At 42.3% G+C, this 22,834-nt stretch overlaps 9 protein-coding genes and 1 long non-coding RNA gene across 11 annotated transcripts; 6 read left to right on the forward strand and 4 right to left on the reverse strand.

Annotated features, from left to right (window-relative positions):
- Window positions 1-40: 40 nt before the first annotated feature.
- On the forward strand, window positions 41-664 carry LOC6530792 (general odorant-binding protein 57e). The gene is made up of 2 exons (XM_002091639.3): window positions 41-115; window positions 177-664. Exons 1-2 carry the CDS (start codon window positions 56-58, stop codon window positions 528-530), a joined length of 414 nt encoding a protein of 137 aa, XP_002091675.1. The 5' UTR covers window positions 41-55; the 3' UTR covers window positions 531-664.
- A 44-nt stretch (window positions 665-708) lies between these two features.
- On the forward strand, window positions 709-1,676 carry LOC6530793 (gram-negative bacteria-binding protein 3). Its single transcript, XM_002091640.4, has one exon. The coding sequence runs from the start codon at window positions 767-769 to the stop codon at window positions 1,139-1,141; it is 375 nt and encodes a 124-aa protein (XP_002091676.1). The 5' UTR covers window positions 709-766; the 3' UTR covers window positions 1,142-1,676.
- A 5,770-nt stretch (window positions 1,677-7,446) lies between these two features.
- Window positions 7,447-8,776, forward strand: LOC6530795 (formin-like protein 20). Of its 2 annotated transcripts, XM_002091642.3 has the most exons (6): window positions 7,447-7,612; window positions 7,669-7,698; window positions 7,886-7,960; window positions 8,221-8,295; window positions 8,468-8,536; window positions 8,605-8,776. In XM_002091642.3, exons 1-6 carry the CDS (start codon window positions 7,517-7,519, stop codon window positions 8,677-8,679), a joined length of 420 nt encoding a protein of 139 aa, XP_002091678.1. In that variant the 5' UTR covers window positions 7,447-7,516; the 3' UTR covers window positions 8,680-8,776. The 2 variants fall into 2 exon arrangements, with proteins under 2 accessions (XP_002091678.1, XP_015052749.1); XM_015197263.2 differs by lacking the exon at window positions 8,221-8,295 and having other exon boundaries at window positions 7,453-7,612.
- A 190-nt stretch (window positions 8,777-8,966) lies between these two features.
- On the forward strand, window positions 8,967-9,423 carry LOC6530796. The gene has a single exon (XM_002091643.4). The coding sequence runs from the start codon at window positions 9,020-9,022 to the stop codon at window positions 9,335-9,337; it is 318 nt and encodes a 105-aa protein (XP_002091679.1). The 5' UTR covers window positions 8,967-9,019; the 3' UTR covers window positions 9,338-9,423.
- A 518-nt stretch (window positions 9,424-9,941) lies between these two features.
- Window positions 9,942-11,760, reverse strand: LOC6530797 (bleomycin hydrolase). The gene is made up of 2 exons (XM_002091644.4): window positions 10,972-11,760; window positions 9,942-10,918 (listed from the first exon to the last, which is right to left on the reverse strand). Exons 1-2 carry the CDS (start codon window positions 11,560-11,562, stop codon window positions 10,028-10,030), a joined length of 1,482 nt encoding a protein of 493 aa, XP_002091680.2. The 5' UTR covers window positions 11,563-11,760; the 3' UTR covers window positions 9,942-10,027.
- A 619-nt stretch (window positions 11,761-12,379) lies between these two features.
- On the reverse strand, window positions 12,380-13,321 carry LOC6530798. Its single transcript, XM_002091645.4, has 2 exons — window positions 13,201-13,321; window positions 12,380-13,101 (listed from the first exon to the last, which is right to left on the reverse strand). Exons 1-2 carry the CDS (start codon window positions 13,301-13,303, stop codon window positions 12,431-12,433), a joined length of 774 nt encoding a protein of 257 aa, XP_002091681.2. The 5' UTR covers window positions 13,304-13,321; the 3' UTR covers window positions 12,380-12,430.
- Window positions 13,322-13,727: 406 nt separating this feature from the next.
- LOC6530799 lies at window positions 13,728-14,627 on the reverse strand. The gene is made up of 2 exons (XM_002091646.4): window positions 14,433-14,627; window positions 13,728-14,360 (listed from the first exon to the last, which is right to left on the reverse strand). The coding sequence occupies exons 1-2, from the start codon at window positions 14,491-14,493 to the stop codon at window positions 14,227-14,229; spliced, it is 195 nt and encodes a 64-aa protein (XP_002091682.1). The 5' UTR covers window positions 14,494-14,627; the 3' UTR covers window positions 13,728-14,226.
- A 145-nt stretch (window positions 14,628-14,772) lies between these two features.
- On the forward strand, window positions 14,773-16,387 carry LOC120321034. Its single transcript, XR_005560591.2, has 2 exons — window positions 14,773-16,170; window positions 16,345-16,387. It is a non-coding gene; the product is annotated as an uncharacterized LOC120321034 (long non-coding RNA).
- Window positions 16,388-18,545: 2,158 nt separating this feature from the next.
- LOC6530800 (keratin, type I cytoskeletal 9) lies at window positions 18,546-19,710 on the forward strand. The gene has a single exon (XM_002091647.4). It carries the CDS (start codon window positions 18,581-18,583, stop codon window positions 19,553-19,555), a length of 975 nt encoding a protein of 324 aa, XP_002091683.1. The 5' UTR covers window positions 18,546-18,580; the 3' UTR covers window positions 19,556-19,710.
- A 1,709-nt stretch (window positions 19,711-21,419) lies between these two features.
- LOC6530801 (gram-negative bacteria-binding protein 3) lies at window positions 21,420-21,936 on the reverse strand. The gene has a single exon (XM_002091648.4). It carries the CDS (start codon window positions 21,908-21,910, stop codon window positions 21,452-21,454), a length of 459 nt encoding a protein of 152 aa, XP_002091684.1. The 5' UTR covers window positions 21,911-21,936; the 3' UTR covers window positions 21,420-21,451.
- Window positions 21,937-22,834: the final 898 nt, after the last annotated feature.

The raw sequence follows: 22,834 nt of genomic DNA on the forward strand, positions 1-22,834 counted from the left end.
AATTGGGTTTGTTATAAGTACTTGATATCAAATGTTCTCTGGGAATATAGCAAGTATGCTGGACCGACGAACACTGTACTGTATATTGCTACACTTTCTCTGCGGAAATGTTCTTGTAAGACTTATAATTTGAAAGAGTTCACTTAAGATATGTATGGGTTTAAATCTTTGCAAAGGCTAATAGTGCAGTATTTAATCCGTGTGCTTCGCGAACTGAGATGACGGAAAACGAAGCCCACCAAGTGATGGAAAACTGGCCAGATCCTCCAGTCGATCGGGCTTACAAGTGCCTTCTAACATGCGTTCTTTTGGAATTGGGACTGATTGATGATCGGGGGAATGTGCAGATCGACAAGTACATGAAATCCGGAGTTGTGGACTGGCAATATGTGGCAATCGAGTTGGTGACGTGTCGGATAGAATTCTCTGATGAAAAGGATCTGTGTGAGCTGTCATATGGACTCTTCAACTGCTTCAGAGCTGTGAAGCTTGCGACCGAAAAGAATTCTTCAGTTAGTAATGCAAAATAGGTTCAATAAAATTAAATATATTTCACTATGTGCGTGCTATATATTCTATATTTACATACACTAAGCATTTGCGAAATTCATTGATAATTTTACTACTGGTGCGAGTGACCACAAGTTCCGATTACTTTGAGCTTTCGCCTGCTGGATCGTTTGATAAGCGTTTGAAGGCAGGTCGCTCGTCGAGTTTAGTTCTGTTTGGAGGTCCAATACCGCAACACGTACCATTTCGATTCGTGATGGCTCCACTTCCGGTGTGCCTGCTGCTCCTGGTGGTGGCGACTGGCTTTGGCCACGCCTACGAGGCACCTGAGGCTCAGGTGCGCGTGTTCTATCCCCGGGGATTCGAGGTCTCCATTCCGGATGCGGAGGGTATATCGCTGTTTGCCTTCCATGGCAAGCTAAACGAGGAGTTCGACGGCCTGGAGGCTGGGCAATGGGCAAGGGACATTCCGAAAGCCAAGCGCGGACGCTGGACGTTCCGGGATCGAGAGACAAGGCTCAACCATGGCGATACCCTATACTTCTGGACCTATGTGGTCTACAACGGGCTGGGTTATCGACAGGATGAAGGAGCTCATGTGGTCACCAGTTACGAGAATCCAAAGAAATAGAACAAATAGTTTGGAGCCAAGCTTAAAGCTCGTCTTGAACCACTGTTTATAGAGCTCACTTTCGATTCTTAATCTTTTTGTTTACTACACAATGAAAAGTACTACAAATGAAATAGAATCGTCGCAAGATAATGGGGCTATTACGCTTGTATTTACCAAATCAAAATGTTATACATAAACATAAAATAGTGTTTAATACGAAATTGATATGTTCATTAATCAACAAATTTAAGATAATATTTATCGCTTTAGCCATGCATTTTAACGATGAAGCAAAAAGGAATCAAGTCAATTGATATTTAAATCAAAGGAATGTAAATTCATATTTTATCCACTCAGCGCTTTTCATTGTGGCTGTGACGTATTTAATTATTTTCGTTAGTAAAAACACTTTTATCCAATGCAAATTTATGCACTTTTAAACGCTGTAATTAATCATAAATAAAATGCGAGGCCTTAATGGCCAAATGGAACGCAGGGCACAGCAATGCGATGGCCTGAAAATTGCGTAAAATGAAGCTCGCTCTCAAACCAACCGATATAATTTGCTTTATGCTCTGGCCGTCATACACGTCCACCCATACGTCGGTGTTCAAAATATTAGGTAGAATCAGAATTATATATAAAACACCTTTTTTATAATTGCAAATTAAGGATTTTAAATTGCATATTTGTGGGATTTTAATCTAAGCAACTGTTCTAATCCAGGAATTGTTTAAATGAATGCCATTCTGGCGCAGCTTAAAGTAATTAATATTAATTTTTCTACAATTTTTGTACAAGGTGTATAAAAAATAGATTCTTAATTTAAGCTTACTTAAATATAATTTGGAGTGCGCCACTATTATTGCAGCAGCAGCTGTAAGTGCAAGCATACGTACTTATAGCCACCCAAACACACACTTGCACTCACGCACGGCAGACATGGGGCCAAAAAGTTTCGAAGGATTCACAAGGCAAATTGATGAAGTTTTAGTTGCGGCAACTTCGCTACGTGATGTGTGCGTTACCAGACAGAGACGCACTGTCCACGAACCACGCCCCCTCTCGCGCTACGCCCCTTCCTTTTTTTTGGGTCCTATTCCCATATTCCTACGGTGTCTCCCCGATGTCGTACGGTATGGCATGGTACGGTATGGCATGGTATGGTATAGTATGGTATGGTATGGGCTGGATCCTTTGTGCCCGTTCGTTAACTTTTTCTAGCTCCCGCTCGCCTCGTTGCGGTGGCTTTTTTGCAAGCAACAACAAAGCAATAGCAAATGCAATTACAACGCAACGAGCACACATTTTTTGCACTCACTGTGCGCCGAGTTGAGAGTTTGGAGCCACGCTAAATTGGTCTGGCAAATGCTTTTTGAACACCCCTCGGCCACGCCCATCGCCTCTCGCCCATCGCCCAGTACCTTTATAATTTTCTGTCTTCCTCAACATTGCGTAGCAGCCGTTAAACGCTCCATTGGCGCCTTGTTCTATGGTTTGCTGCTCTCCTTTTTTTTGGTAGCTGAAAATGGCCAAAACAAAAAAAAGCGAATTTCGAACTGGTAATTTACGGTAGTACAAAACCTTCAATAGACTTTTTTTCAACTGAATTGAAAGTTGACCAAAAGTGTCCATGCTAGATTGATTGAAAATAAATGAATATAAAAATAATTAAGTTAAAGGCGATTTTTGCATTAGAAAATACGATTCTTCAAAGAAAATTAAGTCAAACGCCTAAAAGGATTAGTTTTTTCACAGCTAATTATCTAAACTTACGATTCATTTCACAATATGAAAAAAAAAGAACATTTTTTCTTATTCCTATAAGGGCGTGTCCTATTCACCTGTGCTCAAAAAAGGAAACATATAATTTTTTGCCTTTTTTGGCCATGATGATGATTATCGAAAATGTAAAAATTTTTCAAATTTTTTTTTTCACAAACCGAAAAAGTAGGGATAGACATTTTAGCTATGTTTATTAGCAGCACAAAACTTTATTTTAGCTGTGAGGCCATTTTTGGCCAAGTTATAGGGAAAACGCCGATTAAAAATTTCAGATTTGTTACAACATTTTTTTTTTCGTTTTTTTGATAAAAAAATAATTTGTTTTTTTTCGATAGCAGTGAAAATAATTGTCTATAACTGGAATGCCACACCTCGTTGCATTCTTAACAAAATTCCCTATCGATCTATGTACATACATTGAAATGCTAATTTTTGGCCATGTTTCGCAAATTTATATGCAAAAATTTTTCAATTTTTTTTTCACAAATCGAAAGGGAGATCGAAATCGTAGGGTAAGAGATATTTAGCTATGTTTATTAGCAGCACATGTCTATATTTTAGTTGGGCGGCCATTTATGGCCAAGTTATGAGTAGTGTACTAAAATCTGTTGACACCTAATGCCGGAAATGTCCAACCGTATGTGCAACAAGTTAATAATTACTTTAATCAATCCATCAGTTATGACTGCTAACACCATTTTTTTTCGCATCGAAGGAGGCAGGAATGGGCAGCTGAAGATCCATTATCATCGCAAGGTGCTTCCCAGGAAGCCTGTTACACACGTTTCAACGCTTAATGCGCCACACGTTCCGAGCTTTTGGGGCGTGCTAAGCTGTCTGTCCGCTCCGCTGGCTGCCAATATAGTTGTCCGTATAACATACATATGCATGTATTTCTTGCAGTGTTTGCTGGGGCATGGCGGTGTCATAAATATTCTTTGCCGCTGCTTTATTTCTTGTCCCGACTACGACAACGACAACGACAACGATGACGACTACGAGAAAGCAGTTTATCAATAATGCAAAACATCCCAGCTGGGAAAGGGGTTGTGGGTGAATCGGTGGCCACCTCCTGGTTCCCCATTCGGTTACCGTTCACTGCAAAAAAGTGCCTGTTTTAAAATCTAATAAAATTCTTTAAAAGTTTTTAAATTTAAATTGTATTTGATTTTGAACAGAAATGAAGGAACGAGTGTCACAAAAAAAAAAAAAAATTCTACTATAATTTTGTTACGCTATTTTTAATGTTTATGATTTATCATTCTATTGAGGCTAATAAATATCGATATTATTTTGTCTATTCCCGTACAATTTCTCATCCAGTGTAGTTGTTGGCACTGGGATTGCCCAGCGAAGCGGCATAAGCCGCTTGGGCAACATCCCTAAAGCTCCTCGGCCTTCGATGCCATTCCGATGCAGAGTAGTCCCCAGTGACAGCGGCAATAGAGAGCTGGAGGAGCAGTAGAAGCTGGAGGAGCCAACAGGAGCAGTAAGGAGCAGGAGGCAAGGAGTTTGGAGCTTGGCGCTTGGAGCTGAAGGAGCTGGAGGAGCCGGAGGAGCTGGAGGTGCTGCACTTGCTCCCACTGTGCATGTTTGTCGATTTGACTACGATTGCGGAAACGTATACAGTTCGTTGATCATTATCCGGTTCGTGATGCCCTCGTTTGCCGGCGACGTGATGCAGCTTTCCGTAGTTGAACTGGCCCTATTGAAGTTATTACCCAGCCGGTTTGCTGCGAGAGGGCATCGCGGGATCTGGGATATTTGGCGAATATGCATCGACAACTAAAACACATTTCACCGGGACTCGAATGGCGCGGCTGGTTTATGTTTTGCATTAACGCAATGCCTCCTCCTCCTCCTCTTCCATTTTTGGTGGCAGGCACTTTGTCAATTGGGGCAGTGGAGCATTAATTTCACTGGCTACTTATAGCGCATTAAATGGCAGCATTCAGATCTATGGGCTACTAATGGCCCGGGTGGTAATTGAATTTTTCATTCCCCCTTAATGCCATTTAAGTGGCTAATAGTAAAGAGGTGCCCAACTTTTACATATAATTTTTTGCATCATTTGTATTCATTCAAGGGAAATGGAATGTAATTCGCTTTAAGTACACACGAAATGCTTAAGCCTATTGATCTGTAAAATACTGTTTATTATGCATTGCTCATTGTTCATTAAGAAGTAATCTGGTGGTTTTTCAAAATCCCTCGATCACTTAAACCCTTTTATACAGCTGACAATTACTGACAAATTGAGAATTGCGAACTGCAGTGAAATTCGGCAACAGAGGCACTTCCTGTGTAGCATTTAGCTTCGGCTTGAAATCAATATTCGCAACTCAAAACGGGTGAGCATTTTGAAATCGCGATGACAGCTGACAGCGAGGCGAAGAAGCTGCTGCTCAAAATCAAATTAGAGCAAATGCGAAGTACTTGAAGGAAATGCGCTGCAAGCACAGGAAACCGGAAGAGGGAAGAACAAGAGCATCGCCAGCAAAAGTGGGCGGCCAGGAGGGGCGGGAGGGGCAGTGGGGTCACCCACAGGCGGAGGCAAAAGGTAAAATCAAATAACAAAACCTGATTCAATTGAAACTGAGGTAAGCTGCCGAGCGAACTGATTTATTGATTTTCAAGCAGCATTTTCAGCTTGGCTTTGCAAATTGAATAAAGTGAAATTTTAGGCGCCTCTATTTCTCCCTGCTCTCGATATTGTTCTATATATGTATTTAGTACATATTATATATAGTACAACTATAGTTTGCTTTGGCTGTCACACACTTGTAACTTGAGTGCTGCAAATCGCATTTACTGGGATTGTTCTGCTTTAGTAAACATATTGGCTCACAGATAATATTCAATTGTTTAAAATGGACATTTTCATTTTCACATTGTGTGCTTCAGAAGTCATATATAAAACTTATTTGGAGTGGAATTAGTGCTCTCCACACTTTTTTAATCGCTTTCATGTGCATTTTTTGAGTTTTGGGAGCTTTAGGCGCATCAAACATTTTATTTACAGCACATTTACGCATTTTGGACTTTCGAACGTGGCACTTTTTATGTTTTTTCGTATTTTTGTCGTTTGTTGTTTGCGTTTGGCGTTGAGTAGCGGAAATAGTAAAAGTTTTCTAATGAGAAAAGTTTCCTCACAGACAAAGAGAGGAAGCGCCGACGACAGAGATGGAAATATCTTGAGGGAGTGAGATAGCAGGCGGGCGGGAGCAACTGGAAGTGCTGCAGGACAAAGAGAGATGGAACGAAATCCTTGTTTCTGCTGTATTTAATCAGTCGCCTTGTCGCTGCTGTTTCTATCTCCTTCACACACTCAAAAAATATTAAACTACATTTTTAAATTTGAAAAAATTTCAACTCTGGATCAGGAAATAGTTTTATTTAGAAACATTTTTATACACTTTTATACGTATTATTCGAAATGCCTAGGAACTTTCTAATTTACCATTGCCTGCTTTTAAGCGCCTTTACTAAATGTGGTAAATTCTAGTTAGCTTTTTTAAATATGATTGAAGCAAACCATTAAAGTGGAATAACTTTAATGATAGCCGAACAACCTTGTTTTCTATGAGTGCACTCCTTTTTCTTCCTTCGAAGTATGTGCGAGTTCTCACATCAAAAACTAAACACGTCAAAGTAAGCAACGGAAATGAGAAAAAAGTGCGCTTATTTATTTTTGTACTTTCTTTTCAACCAACTTCCAGCCCCCCACCTCACGCCCCCTTTCGTCTCCTCCTGTTGAAGGTTTTAAGCGTTGTCGCCTGCACTTCTGTTTGACTTGACGCAGGAGCGAGCGAGAGGGAGGGAGAAGGCGTGGGACAAGGACAACGAGCTCCCAGCGGCGACATCAAAGCGCGTTATAATTCGGAATTATGCAAAAGCTTAGCAAACGTGGACGCATTGTGGCGTTTACAAGCGGAAATAATGAAAAATAGCGCGAGACGCTTCATCATTTGTCGCCTTCGCGTGGGCGACAAGAGGGGGGCGTGGCCAAGCGGAAGCGGCAGCAGATTGTTGCATAACGTTGTAACGCCAACAATACCGGAACACGGAGATTGCAGCTGTAAACCGAATTCGCTATAACACCTTGACTAGTTGCACTCCAAAAGCTGCACTGAGAGAAACAGGCAACAATGTCAGATAACAAAACTACTACAAACAGATAGATTTTAATTAAATACTAAAAATAAAGATACCTTAAAGCATTACTTAATGGTATAAACTTATAATTAAACAACTATATTACATTTTATTTCTCTCAGTCTAATAGAATTATTTGATCATGCTATCATTTTAAGTTCCCCACTCAAGCGGCAACTTTGTCTGTTCTGATGTATCTGCAAGATGCATCTTGGCCAATAATTATTTAATACGCTATTAACGTGTTTTTTGTCTATCGCCTGACATGTATCGCCCACAACTTTACAAGATTCTGGATAGCGTTTTTAACAAGGCAATTAAATGCAGCTCCCAGTGGATTTATGGGCTATATAAAGATGTCGAAGTTGCAGCAACCGTACAGCAAAAGCCAAACGAATTGTACGGGTCATTTTCAACGATTTTAGTGAGCCGTAAGAACGTGACAGCTCGGAAATGAAGCTATTCTGCGTTGTTTTGGTTATTTACGTTGTGGCTCTGACCCTCCTCGGTGTCGATGGACGTGGTGGGGGCACCACAAGCGGAGCAGAGGTAGGATTCGGTGGTTTTAGTGAACTATCAACGGGCTTAATCGTCTCTCCTTGCAGGCACCAAAGTTCGACGGCTTGTTCAGGCGGGTGAGTACACAGAGAAAAGGTCAACCTGCTGGCTGAAAGTGATTGCTAAGACTATTGGTTGGTTTTGGTATCAAACTAAAGGCGCCAGAACAGATGCAGCAACTCGATGCCAAGGAGGCTGTGCACTGGCGGCGCATTTACAATTTAGCCATCCTAATGCAAAATTTCGTTAAATGCCTACTTCTAGGCTCGGCGCCATGTCCCCGAAATGGAATCCGGGCTTCTTCAAGGCAACGAACCGCCTCCACCACCGAAATTCCGAGTAAGAATTTATTTAACATTAGAACTAGAGATTATGTAGAAGAAAATAGGGAAAATAGGGAAGTGTGAAAGTGCTTCTGACTTCTGACTACCCCGTATAAGAAATTTCTTGGTTATGCTTATATGTATCAGCTTACTGCCTTTTACTTATTTGGGGACTTCTATCAATCTTGCTTTTCATATGTAATTTATGTAATGAAGCCACTTTAGATGCCAATTTAGCCCTTCTAATGTAAAATTGTGTTAAATGCCTACTTCTAGGCACGGCGTCATGTCCGCGAAATGAAATCCGCCCTTCTTCATGGCAACGAACCGCCTCCACCTCCAACATTCCGTGTAAGAACCTAGTAGAATTTAGGATTTTACATTAAAACTAGAGATGATGTAGAAGAAAATAAGACAATTTGTTAGTTTTGATACACCTTTTGGATTCGTTTCCTGCCTTTTACTTCTTAAGGGCACTTGAATCAATAATGATTTTTATTTGTAATTTCTGACATATTTTCAGTCCCGTCGTGATACATTGGAGGGCAACCTTGTGGCCAATGAACACAGTCCACCACCTCAGCAGTTCAGGGTAAGTACAGATCGCTATTCCTAATAAGTGCAGCGATCTTGAACCCATGAGTGTTCCTCATCCGACAGCAACGTCGTCAGGCTCCACCCGGAATACCACCCCCACCGGACGGTCTTCCACCACCACCGCAGTTCCTCCTCTAGAGTAACTTGAATGTAGAGCATAAAGTTGGGCGTTTGTGCATGTATTTGGGAACCACATCGAAGCTAATAAAAGTAGTTTGAAGCATTCCAAAAAGTAGCACACCCGTATTTTCCTAAGCCACTAACCATAAACCCAAAGGTGTAATTTTCTGGGAAATTCAACAGGCTAATCACCTGGTGCAGCTGCTCGGGGGATGATGGACCATAATCCTGGGACAGGTAGAACAGCAAACCGGTTCTACCTGTTCCAACTATTCCTCCTATTTAAGACGATTCCCGGCTCTTCAGAAATCAGTTTACATTTGTCTGCAGATCGTACAACACACACAAACACTTTGAGATGAAGTTCGTGGCCATTCTTTTGCTGTGCAGCCTGACCATTGCGATGGTTGTGGCATTTCCTGATAACGACGATAAAAGTGTTCTTGTGCCAGTTAATATGCAGCATGTTGCTGCACTGGCCGCAGCAGCAGATCCTCCGACATCGGCAGACCAAGTCTCTAACAGCATACGCGGGCCACGTCATCTCCTGAGCAAGCTGTTCCAGCCCAAGACGGTGGTGGTGCAGCCGGTGATTGTGGAGCAGGTGGCTCCAAGACAGTATCCCGGTTATGCACAGCCCTATCCATACTACAACCAGGGCGGACGCTACTGGTAGACCGATAGATAGATTGGTATTTTAAGCAGCTATTTGTAACTGAATTTAATAAAATAAAGACGCCTGGCCTTTAAGTCAAAGATTAATTTTGTTGTTCTTTATTTTGTGCGAAGGCAAATTCCTTAGAGCAAATCCCTTAAGTTGAATACGCTCGCCGACTTGCTGGCCACTCCAACAACTCTCGCAGGGAACTCCCTAATGCCTAATTAGACATGCCGGGCACGTAGTAGCGATTCCCGAAAAAACTTAGTGAAGGTCGCGCCTCGGTGACGATGACAACAACTGCCACAAAGGACACAACGTTGCGGGATTTTGAAGTAATTTTATTCAAGCGATTGGCGGCGGGCACAAGAGTTCGCAGGAAACTCAAAAATGGGATACTTTAAAAGTGCTTGTAGTCACTTGTTTACTACTTATGTTAATTTAGCGTGTACTACAACTATTTTCAATATATTTAACAACCAAATGCAAGCGTGCATGAGGAGTTATAGTTTCAGCTGGAATGTTTTATAACTTTGAAGTTTGAAGAAATGTTATAATAATAGCATGGGCGGTTTTGATGAAGTCGAATCTACCTATTTGTATGTAAATTAAAATATAAAAGTTTTTCGTGTTTATTAAATATAAGCTAATGGGCAGTTAGTGCCGCACTTTTAATAAAAGATATGTTTTTGGTTTTGAGCAATGTTTTTAATTAAGTAATGCGCCCATGGGATCCCAGGCGGGCACTTCCTTCCATTTGGGTATCCTTGCGGCATGTAAAACACCCGGAGGGACAAATTTTTCGTGGACCACAATCTCAAAGGCGTACTCCCTTAACCATTCGGCGTCCAATTTGTTACCCAGGCTTTTGGCCGATTTCTTTTTCAATGCCTCCGCCGTATCCTTTTGGTCCTTGTCCTGCTCAGTAAGACTGCCGGTGGATGAGGACTCGCCCATTAGAGAAGCATTTATGGTGCGAAACTGTAGGGGCTGTTTCATGGCATCCAATCCAACAGATGTGAGCAGCAGTGCTGCATCCCGTCGGGATTCCTTGTACTTAAGTCGCTCTGCCTTGCTGAGGGACTCACCCACATGAAAGCCAAATAGCAAATCAAACTTGTGGGATCTCAGACTGAATGCAGCGGACTTCGAACTGATTGCCCGGCGAAGGTCACAGGCCAACCAAACGGGCTTATCGCCCACCAGGGAATCCACTATGATCGGCATTATAACGTCCATGGATTGGTTGTTATACCTATGCGGCTCTCCGCCCATCATATTCGAGCTGTGGGTGACCTGGTAGTTGCTCTGGTAGCTTGATGAGATTCGCGGATCGTGACCCAGACAGACAAAGGCGTCCAGGTTCACAGTACACCCCACCATAACCTCGTAGAAGTGTACCGCTGTCAAGTCGTTCAGGCATTGGTAGCGCTTCTTGTGATCGTAGAAGGACCAGTTGAAAACCTTGGGCGGTTCACCCAGGCAAATGCAGATTACGTTGAAGAGATGCGGAATCATTTCCTGAATGAGATCGGGAAGATGGCAGCCATTTCCATTGAAGGTGAACTGGGCATGCAGCATGATGGCATATTCACGGAGCTGTCAGCAAGGGAAATATATATATTATGTTCAGTGGAATCCCAAGTACCCACCTTACTCTTCAGTATAAGGTTCATTTTCTGAGTTCGCTGAGTGGAGAGGTAGCACTTCTTGGGCATAACGCCGTATTTCTTGACCAGATTAACAAACATCTGCCAGTTGCCGCCATCTGGAACAGCGTTCTTCATGAAGTTCCGAAAGCAGCGCCCATCCAGCGGTTCGCAACGCATCAGCAGATCGGCCACCGTCCACAGGAAGTAGTTGCATCGCTCCAGCTTGTGCCAGAAAAACAAATGTGCGGCGGAGAGTTCAAAGTCCAGTGGAAGCGGCATCTTTCTATCCATCTCCTGCCGCAGCAGATCCAGACCCGTGCAAATCCATCCAGGACCTCCGGTGGTGGCCTTGCCCTGTGGCCCGATCTCTTGCCACGTTTTCACACCCGTGGGTGCGGAGCACAAGTCCGCCTCCGAGCGCAGGGACACGGCGATGGGATCCCGAGCGGTGCACACATTCTGGGCCAGACGATTCAGTGAAGACTCATAGAAGGCGGAGCACCAGGCGGACCACTGCGGTTCGGTCAGCGAAAAGCTCATTTTCGCATCTTGAGGAGCGATCTTATTTCGAATATCGCCAGTGGTTGGCATTAGGGAACGCAGAAATAGACACTGTAAATTTAGACCTATCTTCTGGTCCGAATTCTTTTCGTCTATTTATCGCAATGAGTTTAATGGAAAGTCAATTGTCCAACGATTTTGTTAGTATAACGAGCTTATTAAATGTATATATGTCAACATATATGACAAGTTTCACAAGGCGTGTGCGTCACATTTTGTGTTCTAGAAAGTAGCGATTTAATCATAACATTTTTTGACACTGTTCTATAAATTCCAATTCGCATAAAAAATACTCGATGAGCAAAAAGTTCATTTCGCCAGCCGTAATTTAATAAAGAGCATTTTTCGGAAATAAGTGATTGTATACAGCAATGCAATCAGTCGATTTGTGGCGGTCAAAAGATCAATGCCACCAATTAAGAATTTATTAAGTTAGCTTGGGATAAACCCACAAAATGTATGAGAATTCGCTGGTTCGTATTTACTGAGGTTCGTTGGGAAATTCCACCTTTTGAATACCAAGAACTGTTCATAAACAGCGCCGCAAGCTCTGTAATTGTATTCCAATGGTCACACGCCCTTAGCAACCATCTGGATTTAGCAGCCTCTAAGCTGCCGATACGGTGAGTTTCCCGCTAATCAATCACATAACCGATGCTGGGCGGCATTTCCCGGTAATTGACCCAGCCACCCACGCATTTGTGGCCCCGGGTGGTTCAAATGGGTAGATTATGCCCAAAAACCCCTTCCTGTCTGGTCTCCCGTACTTGGATTACACTGCAGAGCAGTAGTTTCTAGAACATCTTAGCTTGTAAGCAAACATAGATACGAATTAAAGTCAAGGCAATTGCTGCAAATGCGCTTTATTACGAGCGAGTCGTGTGCGATTACTTGGATCCTAGTACGCAACACGGCGTAATGAGTCCTGAATATTTCTGTGAATGTCATCCATGGTTTTCTGGAGACCGGCCAGCACCTCTTGTTGGACACGTTCGGCATAGTTCTTTGCCTCCGCCTCTAACTTATCCCGATTGTTAAAGGATGCGCGATCGCCCAAGAAGGTGCGATCACCTACCTTGGCAAACACCGTATGATCAGCCAGTTCGACGACTATGTCTCCATTGGAGTACTCCACCAGTGCGGGTTGTCCGTTGACGGGAACAGTTTCCTTCTCGTAAACACCGGGTGCTTTTGGGGGGAATACGTACACCTGTCCGTGATCATTCAGCTCGATGGCTCCATTTATGACCCTTAGACTACGTCCATCACCGGTGATGTAACTATCCTCATTCGCATTTCCAACGATGAAGCCACGTCCATCGTTGTGATATACGCTGGATCCCGAGCCACCGTTGATGATAACGTTGTTATGATGTCCACGGGTGCCATATTCCGGCGAGTTGTCTTCTTCACTGGAGTCGCCGTTGACGACTATCCTCTGGCCATTGGATCCAATCAAAACTGTTCTGCCATCGGGTCCCCGAATGATTTGCCCAGCTCCGCTGGACAGGAAGGTGTGGCCATTGTTCCGAAGAATCGTCTTGTCTCCACTTTGCTGTATGGTTGCAGCTATAAAAGTAAAAAAGTTAGTATGTGCGGTATAAATTGTTTAGTCTTTCATATTTGCATAGCTTTATTTCGTTTTCAGTTGTATTTATATATACTTACCGCTAGACAGAGCGGCGATGCCGGCCAGCAGGCCCAGTAGAATCCAAGCTCCAGTGTTCGAGGGCATTTTGCAATGACTATGCCAATGCCAAGTGTAGTCCATCTATTTATACTGCCCCACCAAATATCGGCTCATCGCCATATATTCTATGAGATCGGTTCAGTTCTCGCTGGCAGTACTCTCCCGCAATAACAGATAAGCGGAGGAGGTCAGCGGTGAAATAAAGCGGGAATTGCCACCGACGGCTTGGGTTTGTTTACTTGCGGTTGTCGACAGAGCCACTTAGTCACCTCGTCACCGGCTTGCCAATTTGCTCCCGATTTAGACGGATCGAGAGAGTGTGAAGTGTGGCAAAGCGAGATGGCGTTTTAGCCAGGCCAAAAGTACGCGTATTCGCCATCTAAACTGGATAGTTGGGCGCGGTGCAGTTTGCATTGTACTGCAAAAAATTTGTATAAGAAACGTGCTAAATTTGTTATGACGGTCCGGCCACAGAATTGAAAAATTCCCACAAAACTGGTTTGCGTACTTATCAATTAAGCCGAAGGCTTATCAGTTTTGTAGTTTTTATTACACAAGCTCTATTTAAAAAATAATTTACTTTGTTTTAGAACTTTTATAATATATTTGTATATATTTATTATTTTGTATTCATTTATTTGTATTTATTATGTATTTATTTTGTATTCATTATTTCATTTATTTGGAATATTGGCAGAGCTTAACTGATGGAAACTTTCAAACATTTATTTAAAAAACTTTAATGTAAGGCTTTAATCTCGTGGAATAATTTTGGGTGTAAAGTAATGCGTATGTTTTTAGTTATATGTCAGAGACACATAGGTATACAACTGAAGCGACTATATTTAATTGAGTATGACAATGAATGAAGTATTTGCATAAAAGTTGAGTACGGTTCGGCGGAAAACAATTGCAAAGCAAAATAGTTGTAAAATTATTCATATGATTTACTGTAAAGTGCAGCTAGACTCGGTTGTGGTCACGCCCCTACCACTAGGTTAAAATCAGTAACGCCACTTGCCGGTGTTTTTCGAATAGATGACTATATTGTCAGTGGAATCTTCTCCGCCATTCCAGGCTGGTCCGCCATGGGGTCCAGAATTCGAGGCAGGTCCCCATTTCCATGGCATGCCATGCACTGCACAAATGACAAATGTGGATTTATAAAAATAGATAAAGATATAGATATAGATGTTGAAACACCACTCACCGCTGAGAAACGCGAAGCAGAGCCAGAGCAAGAGCAGCCAGAGTTGTCGACAGAGGTACATGGTCAAGCCGAGGAGTTCCAATGATGGGGCGTAACGTGGACACACTTATTTTATACGACTCCAATAGCCAAGTAGCGCTGTATCTCTTTTTCGAATCGTATCTCTTGGATTGCTTCAGTATCTCGCTCTCTCTCCCTTTCTCTTTGGCGTGCTCAGTATCTTTATTTGTGCATGTTTGGATACGTGGAGGGGTTCGATAATGGCTTAAGCTCTAGCGGCTTATGCATAATGCAATTTTCTGTTCTTTGCACTCTTTTAATTCTCATTGAAACCTTCGTGCCACCACTGTCAAATACACTCAGAGAAATTTGTACTTATGTACAGCAAGCTGGAAAACTTTATCTTCTCAATATTTTTTCAGATCCAGATTTAAATCTTAAAATAATGTTTAGTATATTTTACAAAAATATTTTAGCAGAAAAGGTTTTATTCTACAATGCCCAACACATTTTTGCATATACTTTAAAAGGTTAGATCAAGTTAAGTTATGCAATTAATTAAGTCATTAAGCAGATATTTATTTGAGTGTAGACGCACAATAGTCGGGCAATTAAGAAGTTTCGCCATGTGGCTACGTTTCTAATTATTTTCAATTGAATTGCTTTGCTATACGTAAAACTTTTTCCATTGCTACTGCCATTAAACATATCGTGAAACTGCTCGGTCCCACCTCGAATCCCCGGCCATTGACATTATCCAATGTCCCCCGGCGTCGAGTGGGTTTATCGTGGATGAGTGGGTGTACTCAGGGAGTATATAGCTATCTAAGCTGCAGTGCATCGGGAAAAGTTGAGCTCTCGCCGAGCCAAGTTTCACAATAAAAATTAAACAGGTACTGCGTTGTTTGTTAATGATAAGCGCTTCGTTGTTGCTGCTTTGTTCGAGTGGCCATGGATTTGGATTAGTTGGCAAAGTGGAGTGATGGTGAAGTCACTTTGCTAAAATACAGCAATTGTAAAGTGGAAAATAAAATGCGATTGCAAAAAGTTCGTCCATCACTGGGAACAACTGAAGTAGTGCTCCTCACACAATTATTTCAGTTCCTGAACAAATTATTGTTCTGTCAAATAATTATTTAAAAATAGATAGAAGTACATAAATACGCCTAAGCCCTTCGGGTTTTTAAAGTAATCAAGATCAATCCTTAGTGGCATTTTCCAACACGCTGAGACTGTAATTGAATTCGGGCTCTCAAGTGCAGGTTAAGAAGCTTAATTTAACCTAAATGTGTTGCTCTGGCTTTTATTGCCACCTACGCCCGTTCTTTATCAAATTTATGGGCGACTTACATTAGTCCAACTGCAAAACCGAGATCAGAAATGTACCTAAACGCCGGCAAGATAAACGACTTGGTGTCTGAAATACGGCTTGTTCTAGTATGCTGGCCCATGGTTGTCGGTTTCCATTTTCGGGGTTTCGCCCGGGGGATTCCCCTGCAATCTGCGCCTGGTCAAAGGCAAATGTGCGTCCGTTGTGGGGATGCTGTTGCTGTTGCTGTTGCTGCTGCAGTGCGAATCGAATCGAATCGAATCGCATCGAATCGATTTGATTTTCCAATCAATTAAACTTTATATAAATTGCGTCTGCGATGCTAAATATAACAACAATTGCACAGCGTTAGCAGCGCCAGCAACAGCAAACATTTCCACAAAGCACAAATAGAAAATAGCACTAGAGGTATTTGTTCGCTCATTCTGTTAGTCGCCCCCTCTCTTTCCATCTTCAGTCTGACGCTCTCTGTCTAACCCTCTAATTCGCTCTCTGTCACTCCTCAATGTCTCTATCAACGGCTGACTGCACAATCACAAAAAAAATGTGTTCACTGGGTGATCCCGACTGCACTGAAACTAGTGATTTCTCGTATGTATGTTAATAAAATAATTTATTAAAATTATTAAATTTAGTTAATATATTTTAAAGACATTCAGGGCGTGGTTTCTGCTTTATGAAGAAAGTTAATAATAATTATCCTTCTGTAAAGGGAAATTTAGTTTAGTTCTTGCATATACAATTTTAAGAGATTAGAGAGGCAGTATCTGTTCGTATCTATAGTTTTGCGCAGTGTATATCTGCCAGTGGGTGGGAAGAGGTGCTGGCGATTGATGGTGGATGAGTCAGGTTAGGGGACACTGCATTTTGCACGACTTTGACTGCATTTTCGCATTTGGCAAATGTTTTGTGTGCGATTTTGAAATGCAGACGACGATGTTGGGCTGCTGCAGATGACTTGCGACGTGAGCCATTGTTAGAACGGTGTTAGACGAAGTAGGGGATCTAGGGAGCTAGGGGTTAGCGGGAGCTAAAGACACGGAAAGTGCATTTGATCAATCAAAAATGGAAGCAATCTCCAGTTTAAAGTACTCGCACCAAGACAGGTGACCAGCTAACGAACACAATTAGCCTAATAAGTAAACAACAACTTGGGGCAAAGTGTGCCTCTGCGAAGCGACATTAATTCAATTATTGGGCGAGCTTTATAGGCATTACCTGCAAAAGGGAGAGGAAGAGCATTCATTAATGCTAATTGAGTACACAGCCCACGAATATGTACTTATACATACATACACGTATATTGGTTATGATCCAGGACAACAACACACGAGTGTTTTCAACTGTACGGTGTACACCCATCAAATTACATTCTGAAGATGCAAATTTATTTACACGCTACCTAATTTGGTTGTTTGGTGATGATAGAGAGTCGAGAGTTGAGTTGAGAGAAAGCTTTAAGGCAATCTGCTCAATCATTTTGAACCAATAAACTAATAAATTAGTTTCTAATTTGATGGTAGCCAATAATAGATTGCTGTTTATCAGAGATTTAGGCGGCTTAGATTAAGTAGTGCAGACATCGCAGGAATTGAATTGATGAATTGATTGTACGGGATCTATGCAGGCGTTATATAAATTTATAAAATTGTATACAGTTTAATTGGGTCATATTAAGAGCAATTAAAAACATTCCACTAAATGCGAATCACCTTAATTGTGAAACGAATTTTTGTTTTCAATTTTGGATTCTTTTCCACAGAGTTGTATACAAAGTGGAATTTTCGGTAACATCCGAATTGAATAAATTTGCTTTCCGCTGGTAAAACATCATCGACAACGGCCTGAAAAAGTTATGCAATTCTTCTCCATTTTGCTCAATTTTTTATTCCTTCCAGGACATTTTGCACTTGGACTAATTTCAAAGAGTCATATATCAGCTCCTCCCCAGCCCCAAACTCACGCTGAAAAACCCTCCCGGAAAATTCCACTCTCTCCACCTGTGAAAAGACACCTGTAGACTGGCAGCTTCCATTCCAGCGGCCCCAATTCACCGCCCACTAACCCCTTTTGAACGCGGAAAAACCTGACAAATGTGCGTCAAGTTACTGGCAACTTATTTTCCACGGCCACGCCCCCCACGTCCGCCCACAGTTTGAACCGAAGTTGAGCAAAAATATTTAACTTGGTGGCAGCGGAATCTTTTATAATTAATTTGCCACTCTGCCGGCTTTTTTACTCGCGGGTTCCTCGTCCAGCAGCGGAAAACCTTTTCGCCCAGAGTTGGGCGGCGGCTTCATATTTTACCCATTAGATGATGCCCGCATTTTCCTGAAATAGTTTCAACGCGAACACGTTCTCTGTCTTTAAGTTTTCTGATTGCGATTTATGGGGGTCGACGCCTGAAATGAAAGACACTCGCGAGGAATCACCAAATGGCTTATGTCTTCAGGTAAGGCTTGTTTATGTAGACACCTTAAGGTGAAAGGTTAATGTGCACAAAACCAGTATAAATGAATTTGAAAGTCTAGTTTATATTTTCTAAAAGTTCTTTACTTATTAACAAAAAACATGCAAGACAGTGTACTTGACATTTCAAAGAAGATTTTGTGATGTCGGAGAGCAAAAGCTCAAGTAAAGCTTCGAAACTGATAAGTATTCTCTGAAGTCATTTACTGATTGATGGGTTATCTGATTCATTGAGTTGTTTGCTAAGCCTTGTTTGCATAGTTTTGTTTATTTTCGGTTTTTTTGCTGACTGATCGTAGAAAAAGCCCAAATCGCTTTGGAAGATCAGTCATCTGATTGCGCGCTAACAATGAGGTCGTTTTTGCTTGTGATTCTGCTGTCGTTTGAAACAAGTTTGGCACAACTTGTATACAGAGACTATAACTCACAAATCGGTGGATTTTTTTATAGACAAATTGGACTGATGGCTGTTCGAGGGCCAGGAGGTCCATTCGAGAGTACTGGGCAACGAGGAGGATTAATTTCTGGAGTCGATACCGGAGGTCCCTTTGGTAATTCTGGGAGGTACGGACCAATGAATGGAGGACCAGTTCCTACCAATCAAGAAGAAGGACTAATTTCTGGAGGAAGCAATGGAGGACCCTTTGTCCAAACTGGTAGCACAGTTGCCCATGGAGGACTAATTTCAGGTGCCAACAGTGGAGGTCCTTTTAACAGCAACCAAGGGAGCTATGGATTGATCAGCTCCGATAATACTGGAGGTCCATTTGCCAGTGATCATCAGGGAGGTTTAATTTCCGGTAAAAATTCTGGAGGTCCTTTTAACAGCAACCAAGGGAGATATGGATTGATCAGCTCCGGTAATACTGGAGGTCCATTTGCCAGTGATCAACAAGGAGGTTTAATATCCGGAACAAATTCTGGAGGTCCTTTTAACGACAACCAAGGGAGACATGGATTGATTAGCTCCGGTAATACTGGAGGTCCATTTGCCAGTGATCAACAAGGAGGTTTAATTTCCGGAGCAAATTCTGGAGGCCCATTTGGAAGTGGACCTTTAACAAATATTGAAGGCCAAGCTGGAGGGCGGTATGGCAGTGGAGGACTTATTGCTGGTGGCAATAGTGGAGGTCCTTTTACTACGAATCAAGAAAGCTATGGTGGTGGTCTAACCGTAGGCCGTGATTCCGATGAAGAACTGATTTCTGGAGGAAACAGCGGAGTTCCTTTAGGAAGCACAGAACCGACAAACGATCTCAGTAAGGGCGGTCTAATCGAAGGGGGTAAGAAAGGTGGACCTCTGGGCCAACTTAATCAGGATTAGTTTCTGGCGGCATCAGTGGAGTCCTTGGAACAAGCTGAAAGTGGAAAACCAGCAGTAACTAAAGTCGAAAAGAATTCATAAGTCGCCTATGTCATTTAGTTTAATATAACGTCTTTCACTTGTCTTTTATCAATAAAATTTCAATAATGCTTAAATGCCACAAGCATCAGCAGCTTAAGTAGTACATTAAGTGCTCTACACCTGGGGCTTTTAAAAAAGTGTGTGTCAGTTTGTAGCGGCATTAAAAGTACATATGTATACGAGTATATATTGTTTTTTTCCCCCACTTTGCGCATTAAGTTGTCGTCACAAGTCATTTTAGCACCTTCCATGTGAAAAACGTGGCCCAAAGTGTGCGTGTATATATGGGCGTTAAATAAGGCATGTCCGTGGGTGGTGGGGCGTGGCGAATGGGTGGTGCAGCTGCAGGTGGGTGGTGGTGCTGGGGCATGTGCAACTGCAACTGCCACAATCTTGCCGCTAGCTGGCAGTTTGCGCCATCCGAAATGAGAAAATGAGAGCAGAACTGCCCGCAAATGTTGCTGACAGCGTCACTTAGTTCGCTACCTTTCATGCCTTCATTCCACACATAAATGCACACAAGTCCACCTGGATATATGGCCGCCATATATATATATATATATATATATATATACACATATTTACATGTATATACTCGTACACACTATGTGATTGCAAAAAAGTGGAATAGCTTTATGAGCACCGCGCCGCATAAATGCTTAATGCACTGCAAATGAGTTGTGACAAATGGCCTGACCAGGCATAAAATGATATATTTACCATTCCATTTGCCAGTATTTTAGCCAGCTCCAAAGTACCCCAGCTAAATGGCTACATAAAATAATTTTCTAATTCCTCGAGATCTGTTAGCACTCAACTTTCTCGGCTGAAAGCGGTCAGCAAGCCAGGTCAAGCGCGAGGCAGTCTAGGCCAACATAAAACAGTCGGCAAACAGGAGCGGATCGAGGTTATGGTTAACATCTTTAAAAATGCAGGACTGGTTTCTGAAATTTAGTATAAGTCATTAAATAGTATTTATAGTTAGTTTTAAGGAAGTTTTATTGGTGCTATAAGAGCAACTTGATAGAAGGAGCGTTATAGACTTTCTGCTGGCCAATTTCAGGTCGATTAAGTCACACCTATGTATATTCAACTTCAAAATAAAAACCTTTCAGCACACGCAGAATCGAAAACTTCCAAATAACTACAAGCTCAACTGGAACTGAGATGGCGAAAAGTTTTATCTGCTTGCCGTTAGCCTCGAGGGAAAGTTAAATGGTCCAAGTGCAACCTTTCATGCAGTTGCTTATCGACGTGAGGGAACCGAACCACCACCCAGTTTGGTTTCATACCTGGCCGAATCCTTGTAGCATTTTTTGCGGTATCCTCGCTTGCATCGCTTCAATGTATGGGGACACTTTTTTGGGTGTCACTCCTTAAACACGCTTGATGAACGGGGGCTGGGGAAGTTTTCAGTATGATTTATACGATTCGGATACTTACTTGCGTATCTGTGACAAAGTGTTTATTTGATTTATACCCTTAATGGGTGGAAACAAAACTATGCAATGGAAATACATTGTTGCTGCATACAATTTTTCAATCAATTTAATTCAATACGAGAAAATCAGACCTGGCTTGTTGTTTTTAATCAAATAATTCATAATATTTAATGGGAATGTAATAGATCGGTAAATGCAAAGCTGATATTTCTGTGTTTTGATATAAGATATTCATAAGTTAAGCTCCGAGTTCAGGTCTCAATAAAAATACTATACAAAAACGGGATTTCAAAGTCTCTGTTTGTTGATTTTTTAGAATGCTAGTGACTGGGCAAGCGTAATAAAATAATAAACACTTTTATTCAAGCATAGTTCATTGTACAAATATATTGATCGTGTTATGGCCATTGGCCACAATCGGCTGGCGACTGCCGTTGGAGCCATTGACATCGATTCTCTGGGAATCCCCCTGCCCGACCACATGCCTCTGGTTGTAGTTGTGGTAGTCGACGCCATTGTACCGCGCCGTTGTCCAGTAGTACAGAACATCTCCAGGCTGGAGTCGCTGGTTCCGGTTGCGATATGTCCAGCGTCCATTGCGGGAACTCACCACATCGGCGGCCCAGGTCTGATCGGTGAGATCGTCCATTTCCTCGTTGACCTTGCCGTGAAAGGCGAATAGCGATAGGCCCGGCTCGTCGGGAATGGAGACCTCGAAGCCCTTCGGTGAGTTGACCTTGACGTTGGCCTTGGGCACATCGTAGGATAGACAGCCGCCCACCAATATGGCAACTAGGAGTAGATACACTGGTAACTTTGAGGTTGGCGACATGGCGATAGTAAGTGGATTTGTGGGGAACTGAGGCTTCAACACGGCTTTTGTACTCCACCATCTAAAGCTTATCTCGTCTGGCTGAGACTTGTTTTTTGTTTTGCAAGCTGTGAATTTCCCGCCAGTGCATCCCCCCACACAGAACTAAAATTCTGACGCGTGCCTGAAAGTAAGCAATCAAAATATTTGCACAGGAATATTCATAAAAAACGAGACCGTCGTTTGTTGGGCGAAGAGCTTTCAGCTTTGTATAGCCATGAAATACGTTTTATTGGTATACATTTTGAAATTGAATTACACTCAGCTGTAACAAAGGGATGATACAATTTTAAAAGAACGGAATTGCAACTTGCAGCGAAAGTAATGTTAAATAGTTGTAAATCAAAAAACTCAATCACCTGGTTTTGATAAAAATAGTATTTGGAGTATTTTAAGAAATTTAAGAGAATTTAGAATGCAACCACGCCCCATTCAAACCACTTTGTTAGCCACCCCAGCCATTCGCGAATTCGGCCGCGTGCCCCGAAATATGCAATACAAATATTTGCATAGCAATATTTCTCAAGAATGGAGCGGGTTGATAAAGAAGTGCTTTAATCTACAACCTCGCCACATGTGTGCGGTTTTCTTTGGGCCAACGACTCCTTTGTGCTCGGCGACCATATGCGAGTACATAAATATATGCAGATGATCCGCCCGCCTTGTTGGCCACACAGCAATCCTGCGGCATTGTTGCCAGTCCTGTTTTACTTTCGGCTGCAAGTATGCAAGTACTTGCCGCTCACCTAACAGACTCACAGGCTTGGCATCCTTCGTTGGCATTTGTGCTGCTGGCAAAGGAAGCAGAGGAGGCGAAGGAGGTCCTTCTAGTGGCAGATTCTTAGACAGTCAATTGCTGTCAGTGTCCCAAAGTCAGGACGCTAT

This window comes from Drosophila yakuba, chromosome 2R (genome assembly GCF_016746365.2).
Source record: "Drosophila yakuba strain Tai18E2 chromosome 2R, Prin_Dyak_Tai18E2_2.1, whole genome shotgun sequence".
NCBI classification, from domain to species: domain Eukaryota; kingdom Metazoa; phylum Arthropoda; class Insecta; order Diptera; family Drosophilidae; genus Drosophila; species Drosophila yakuba.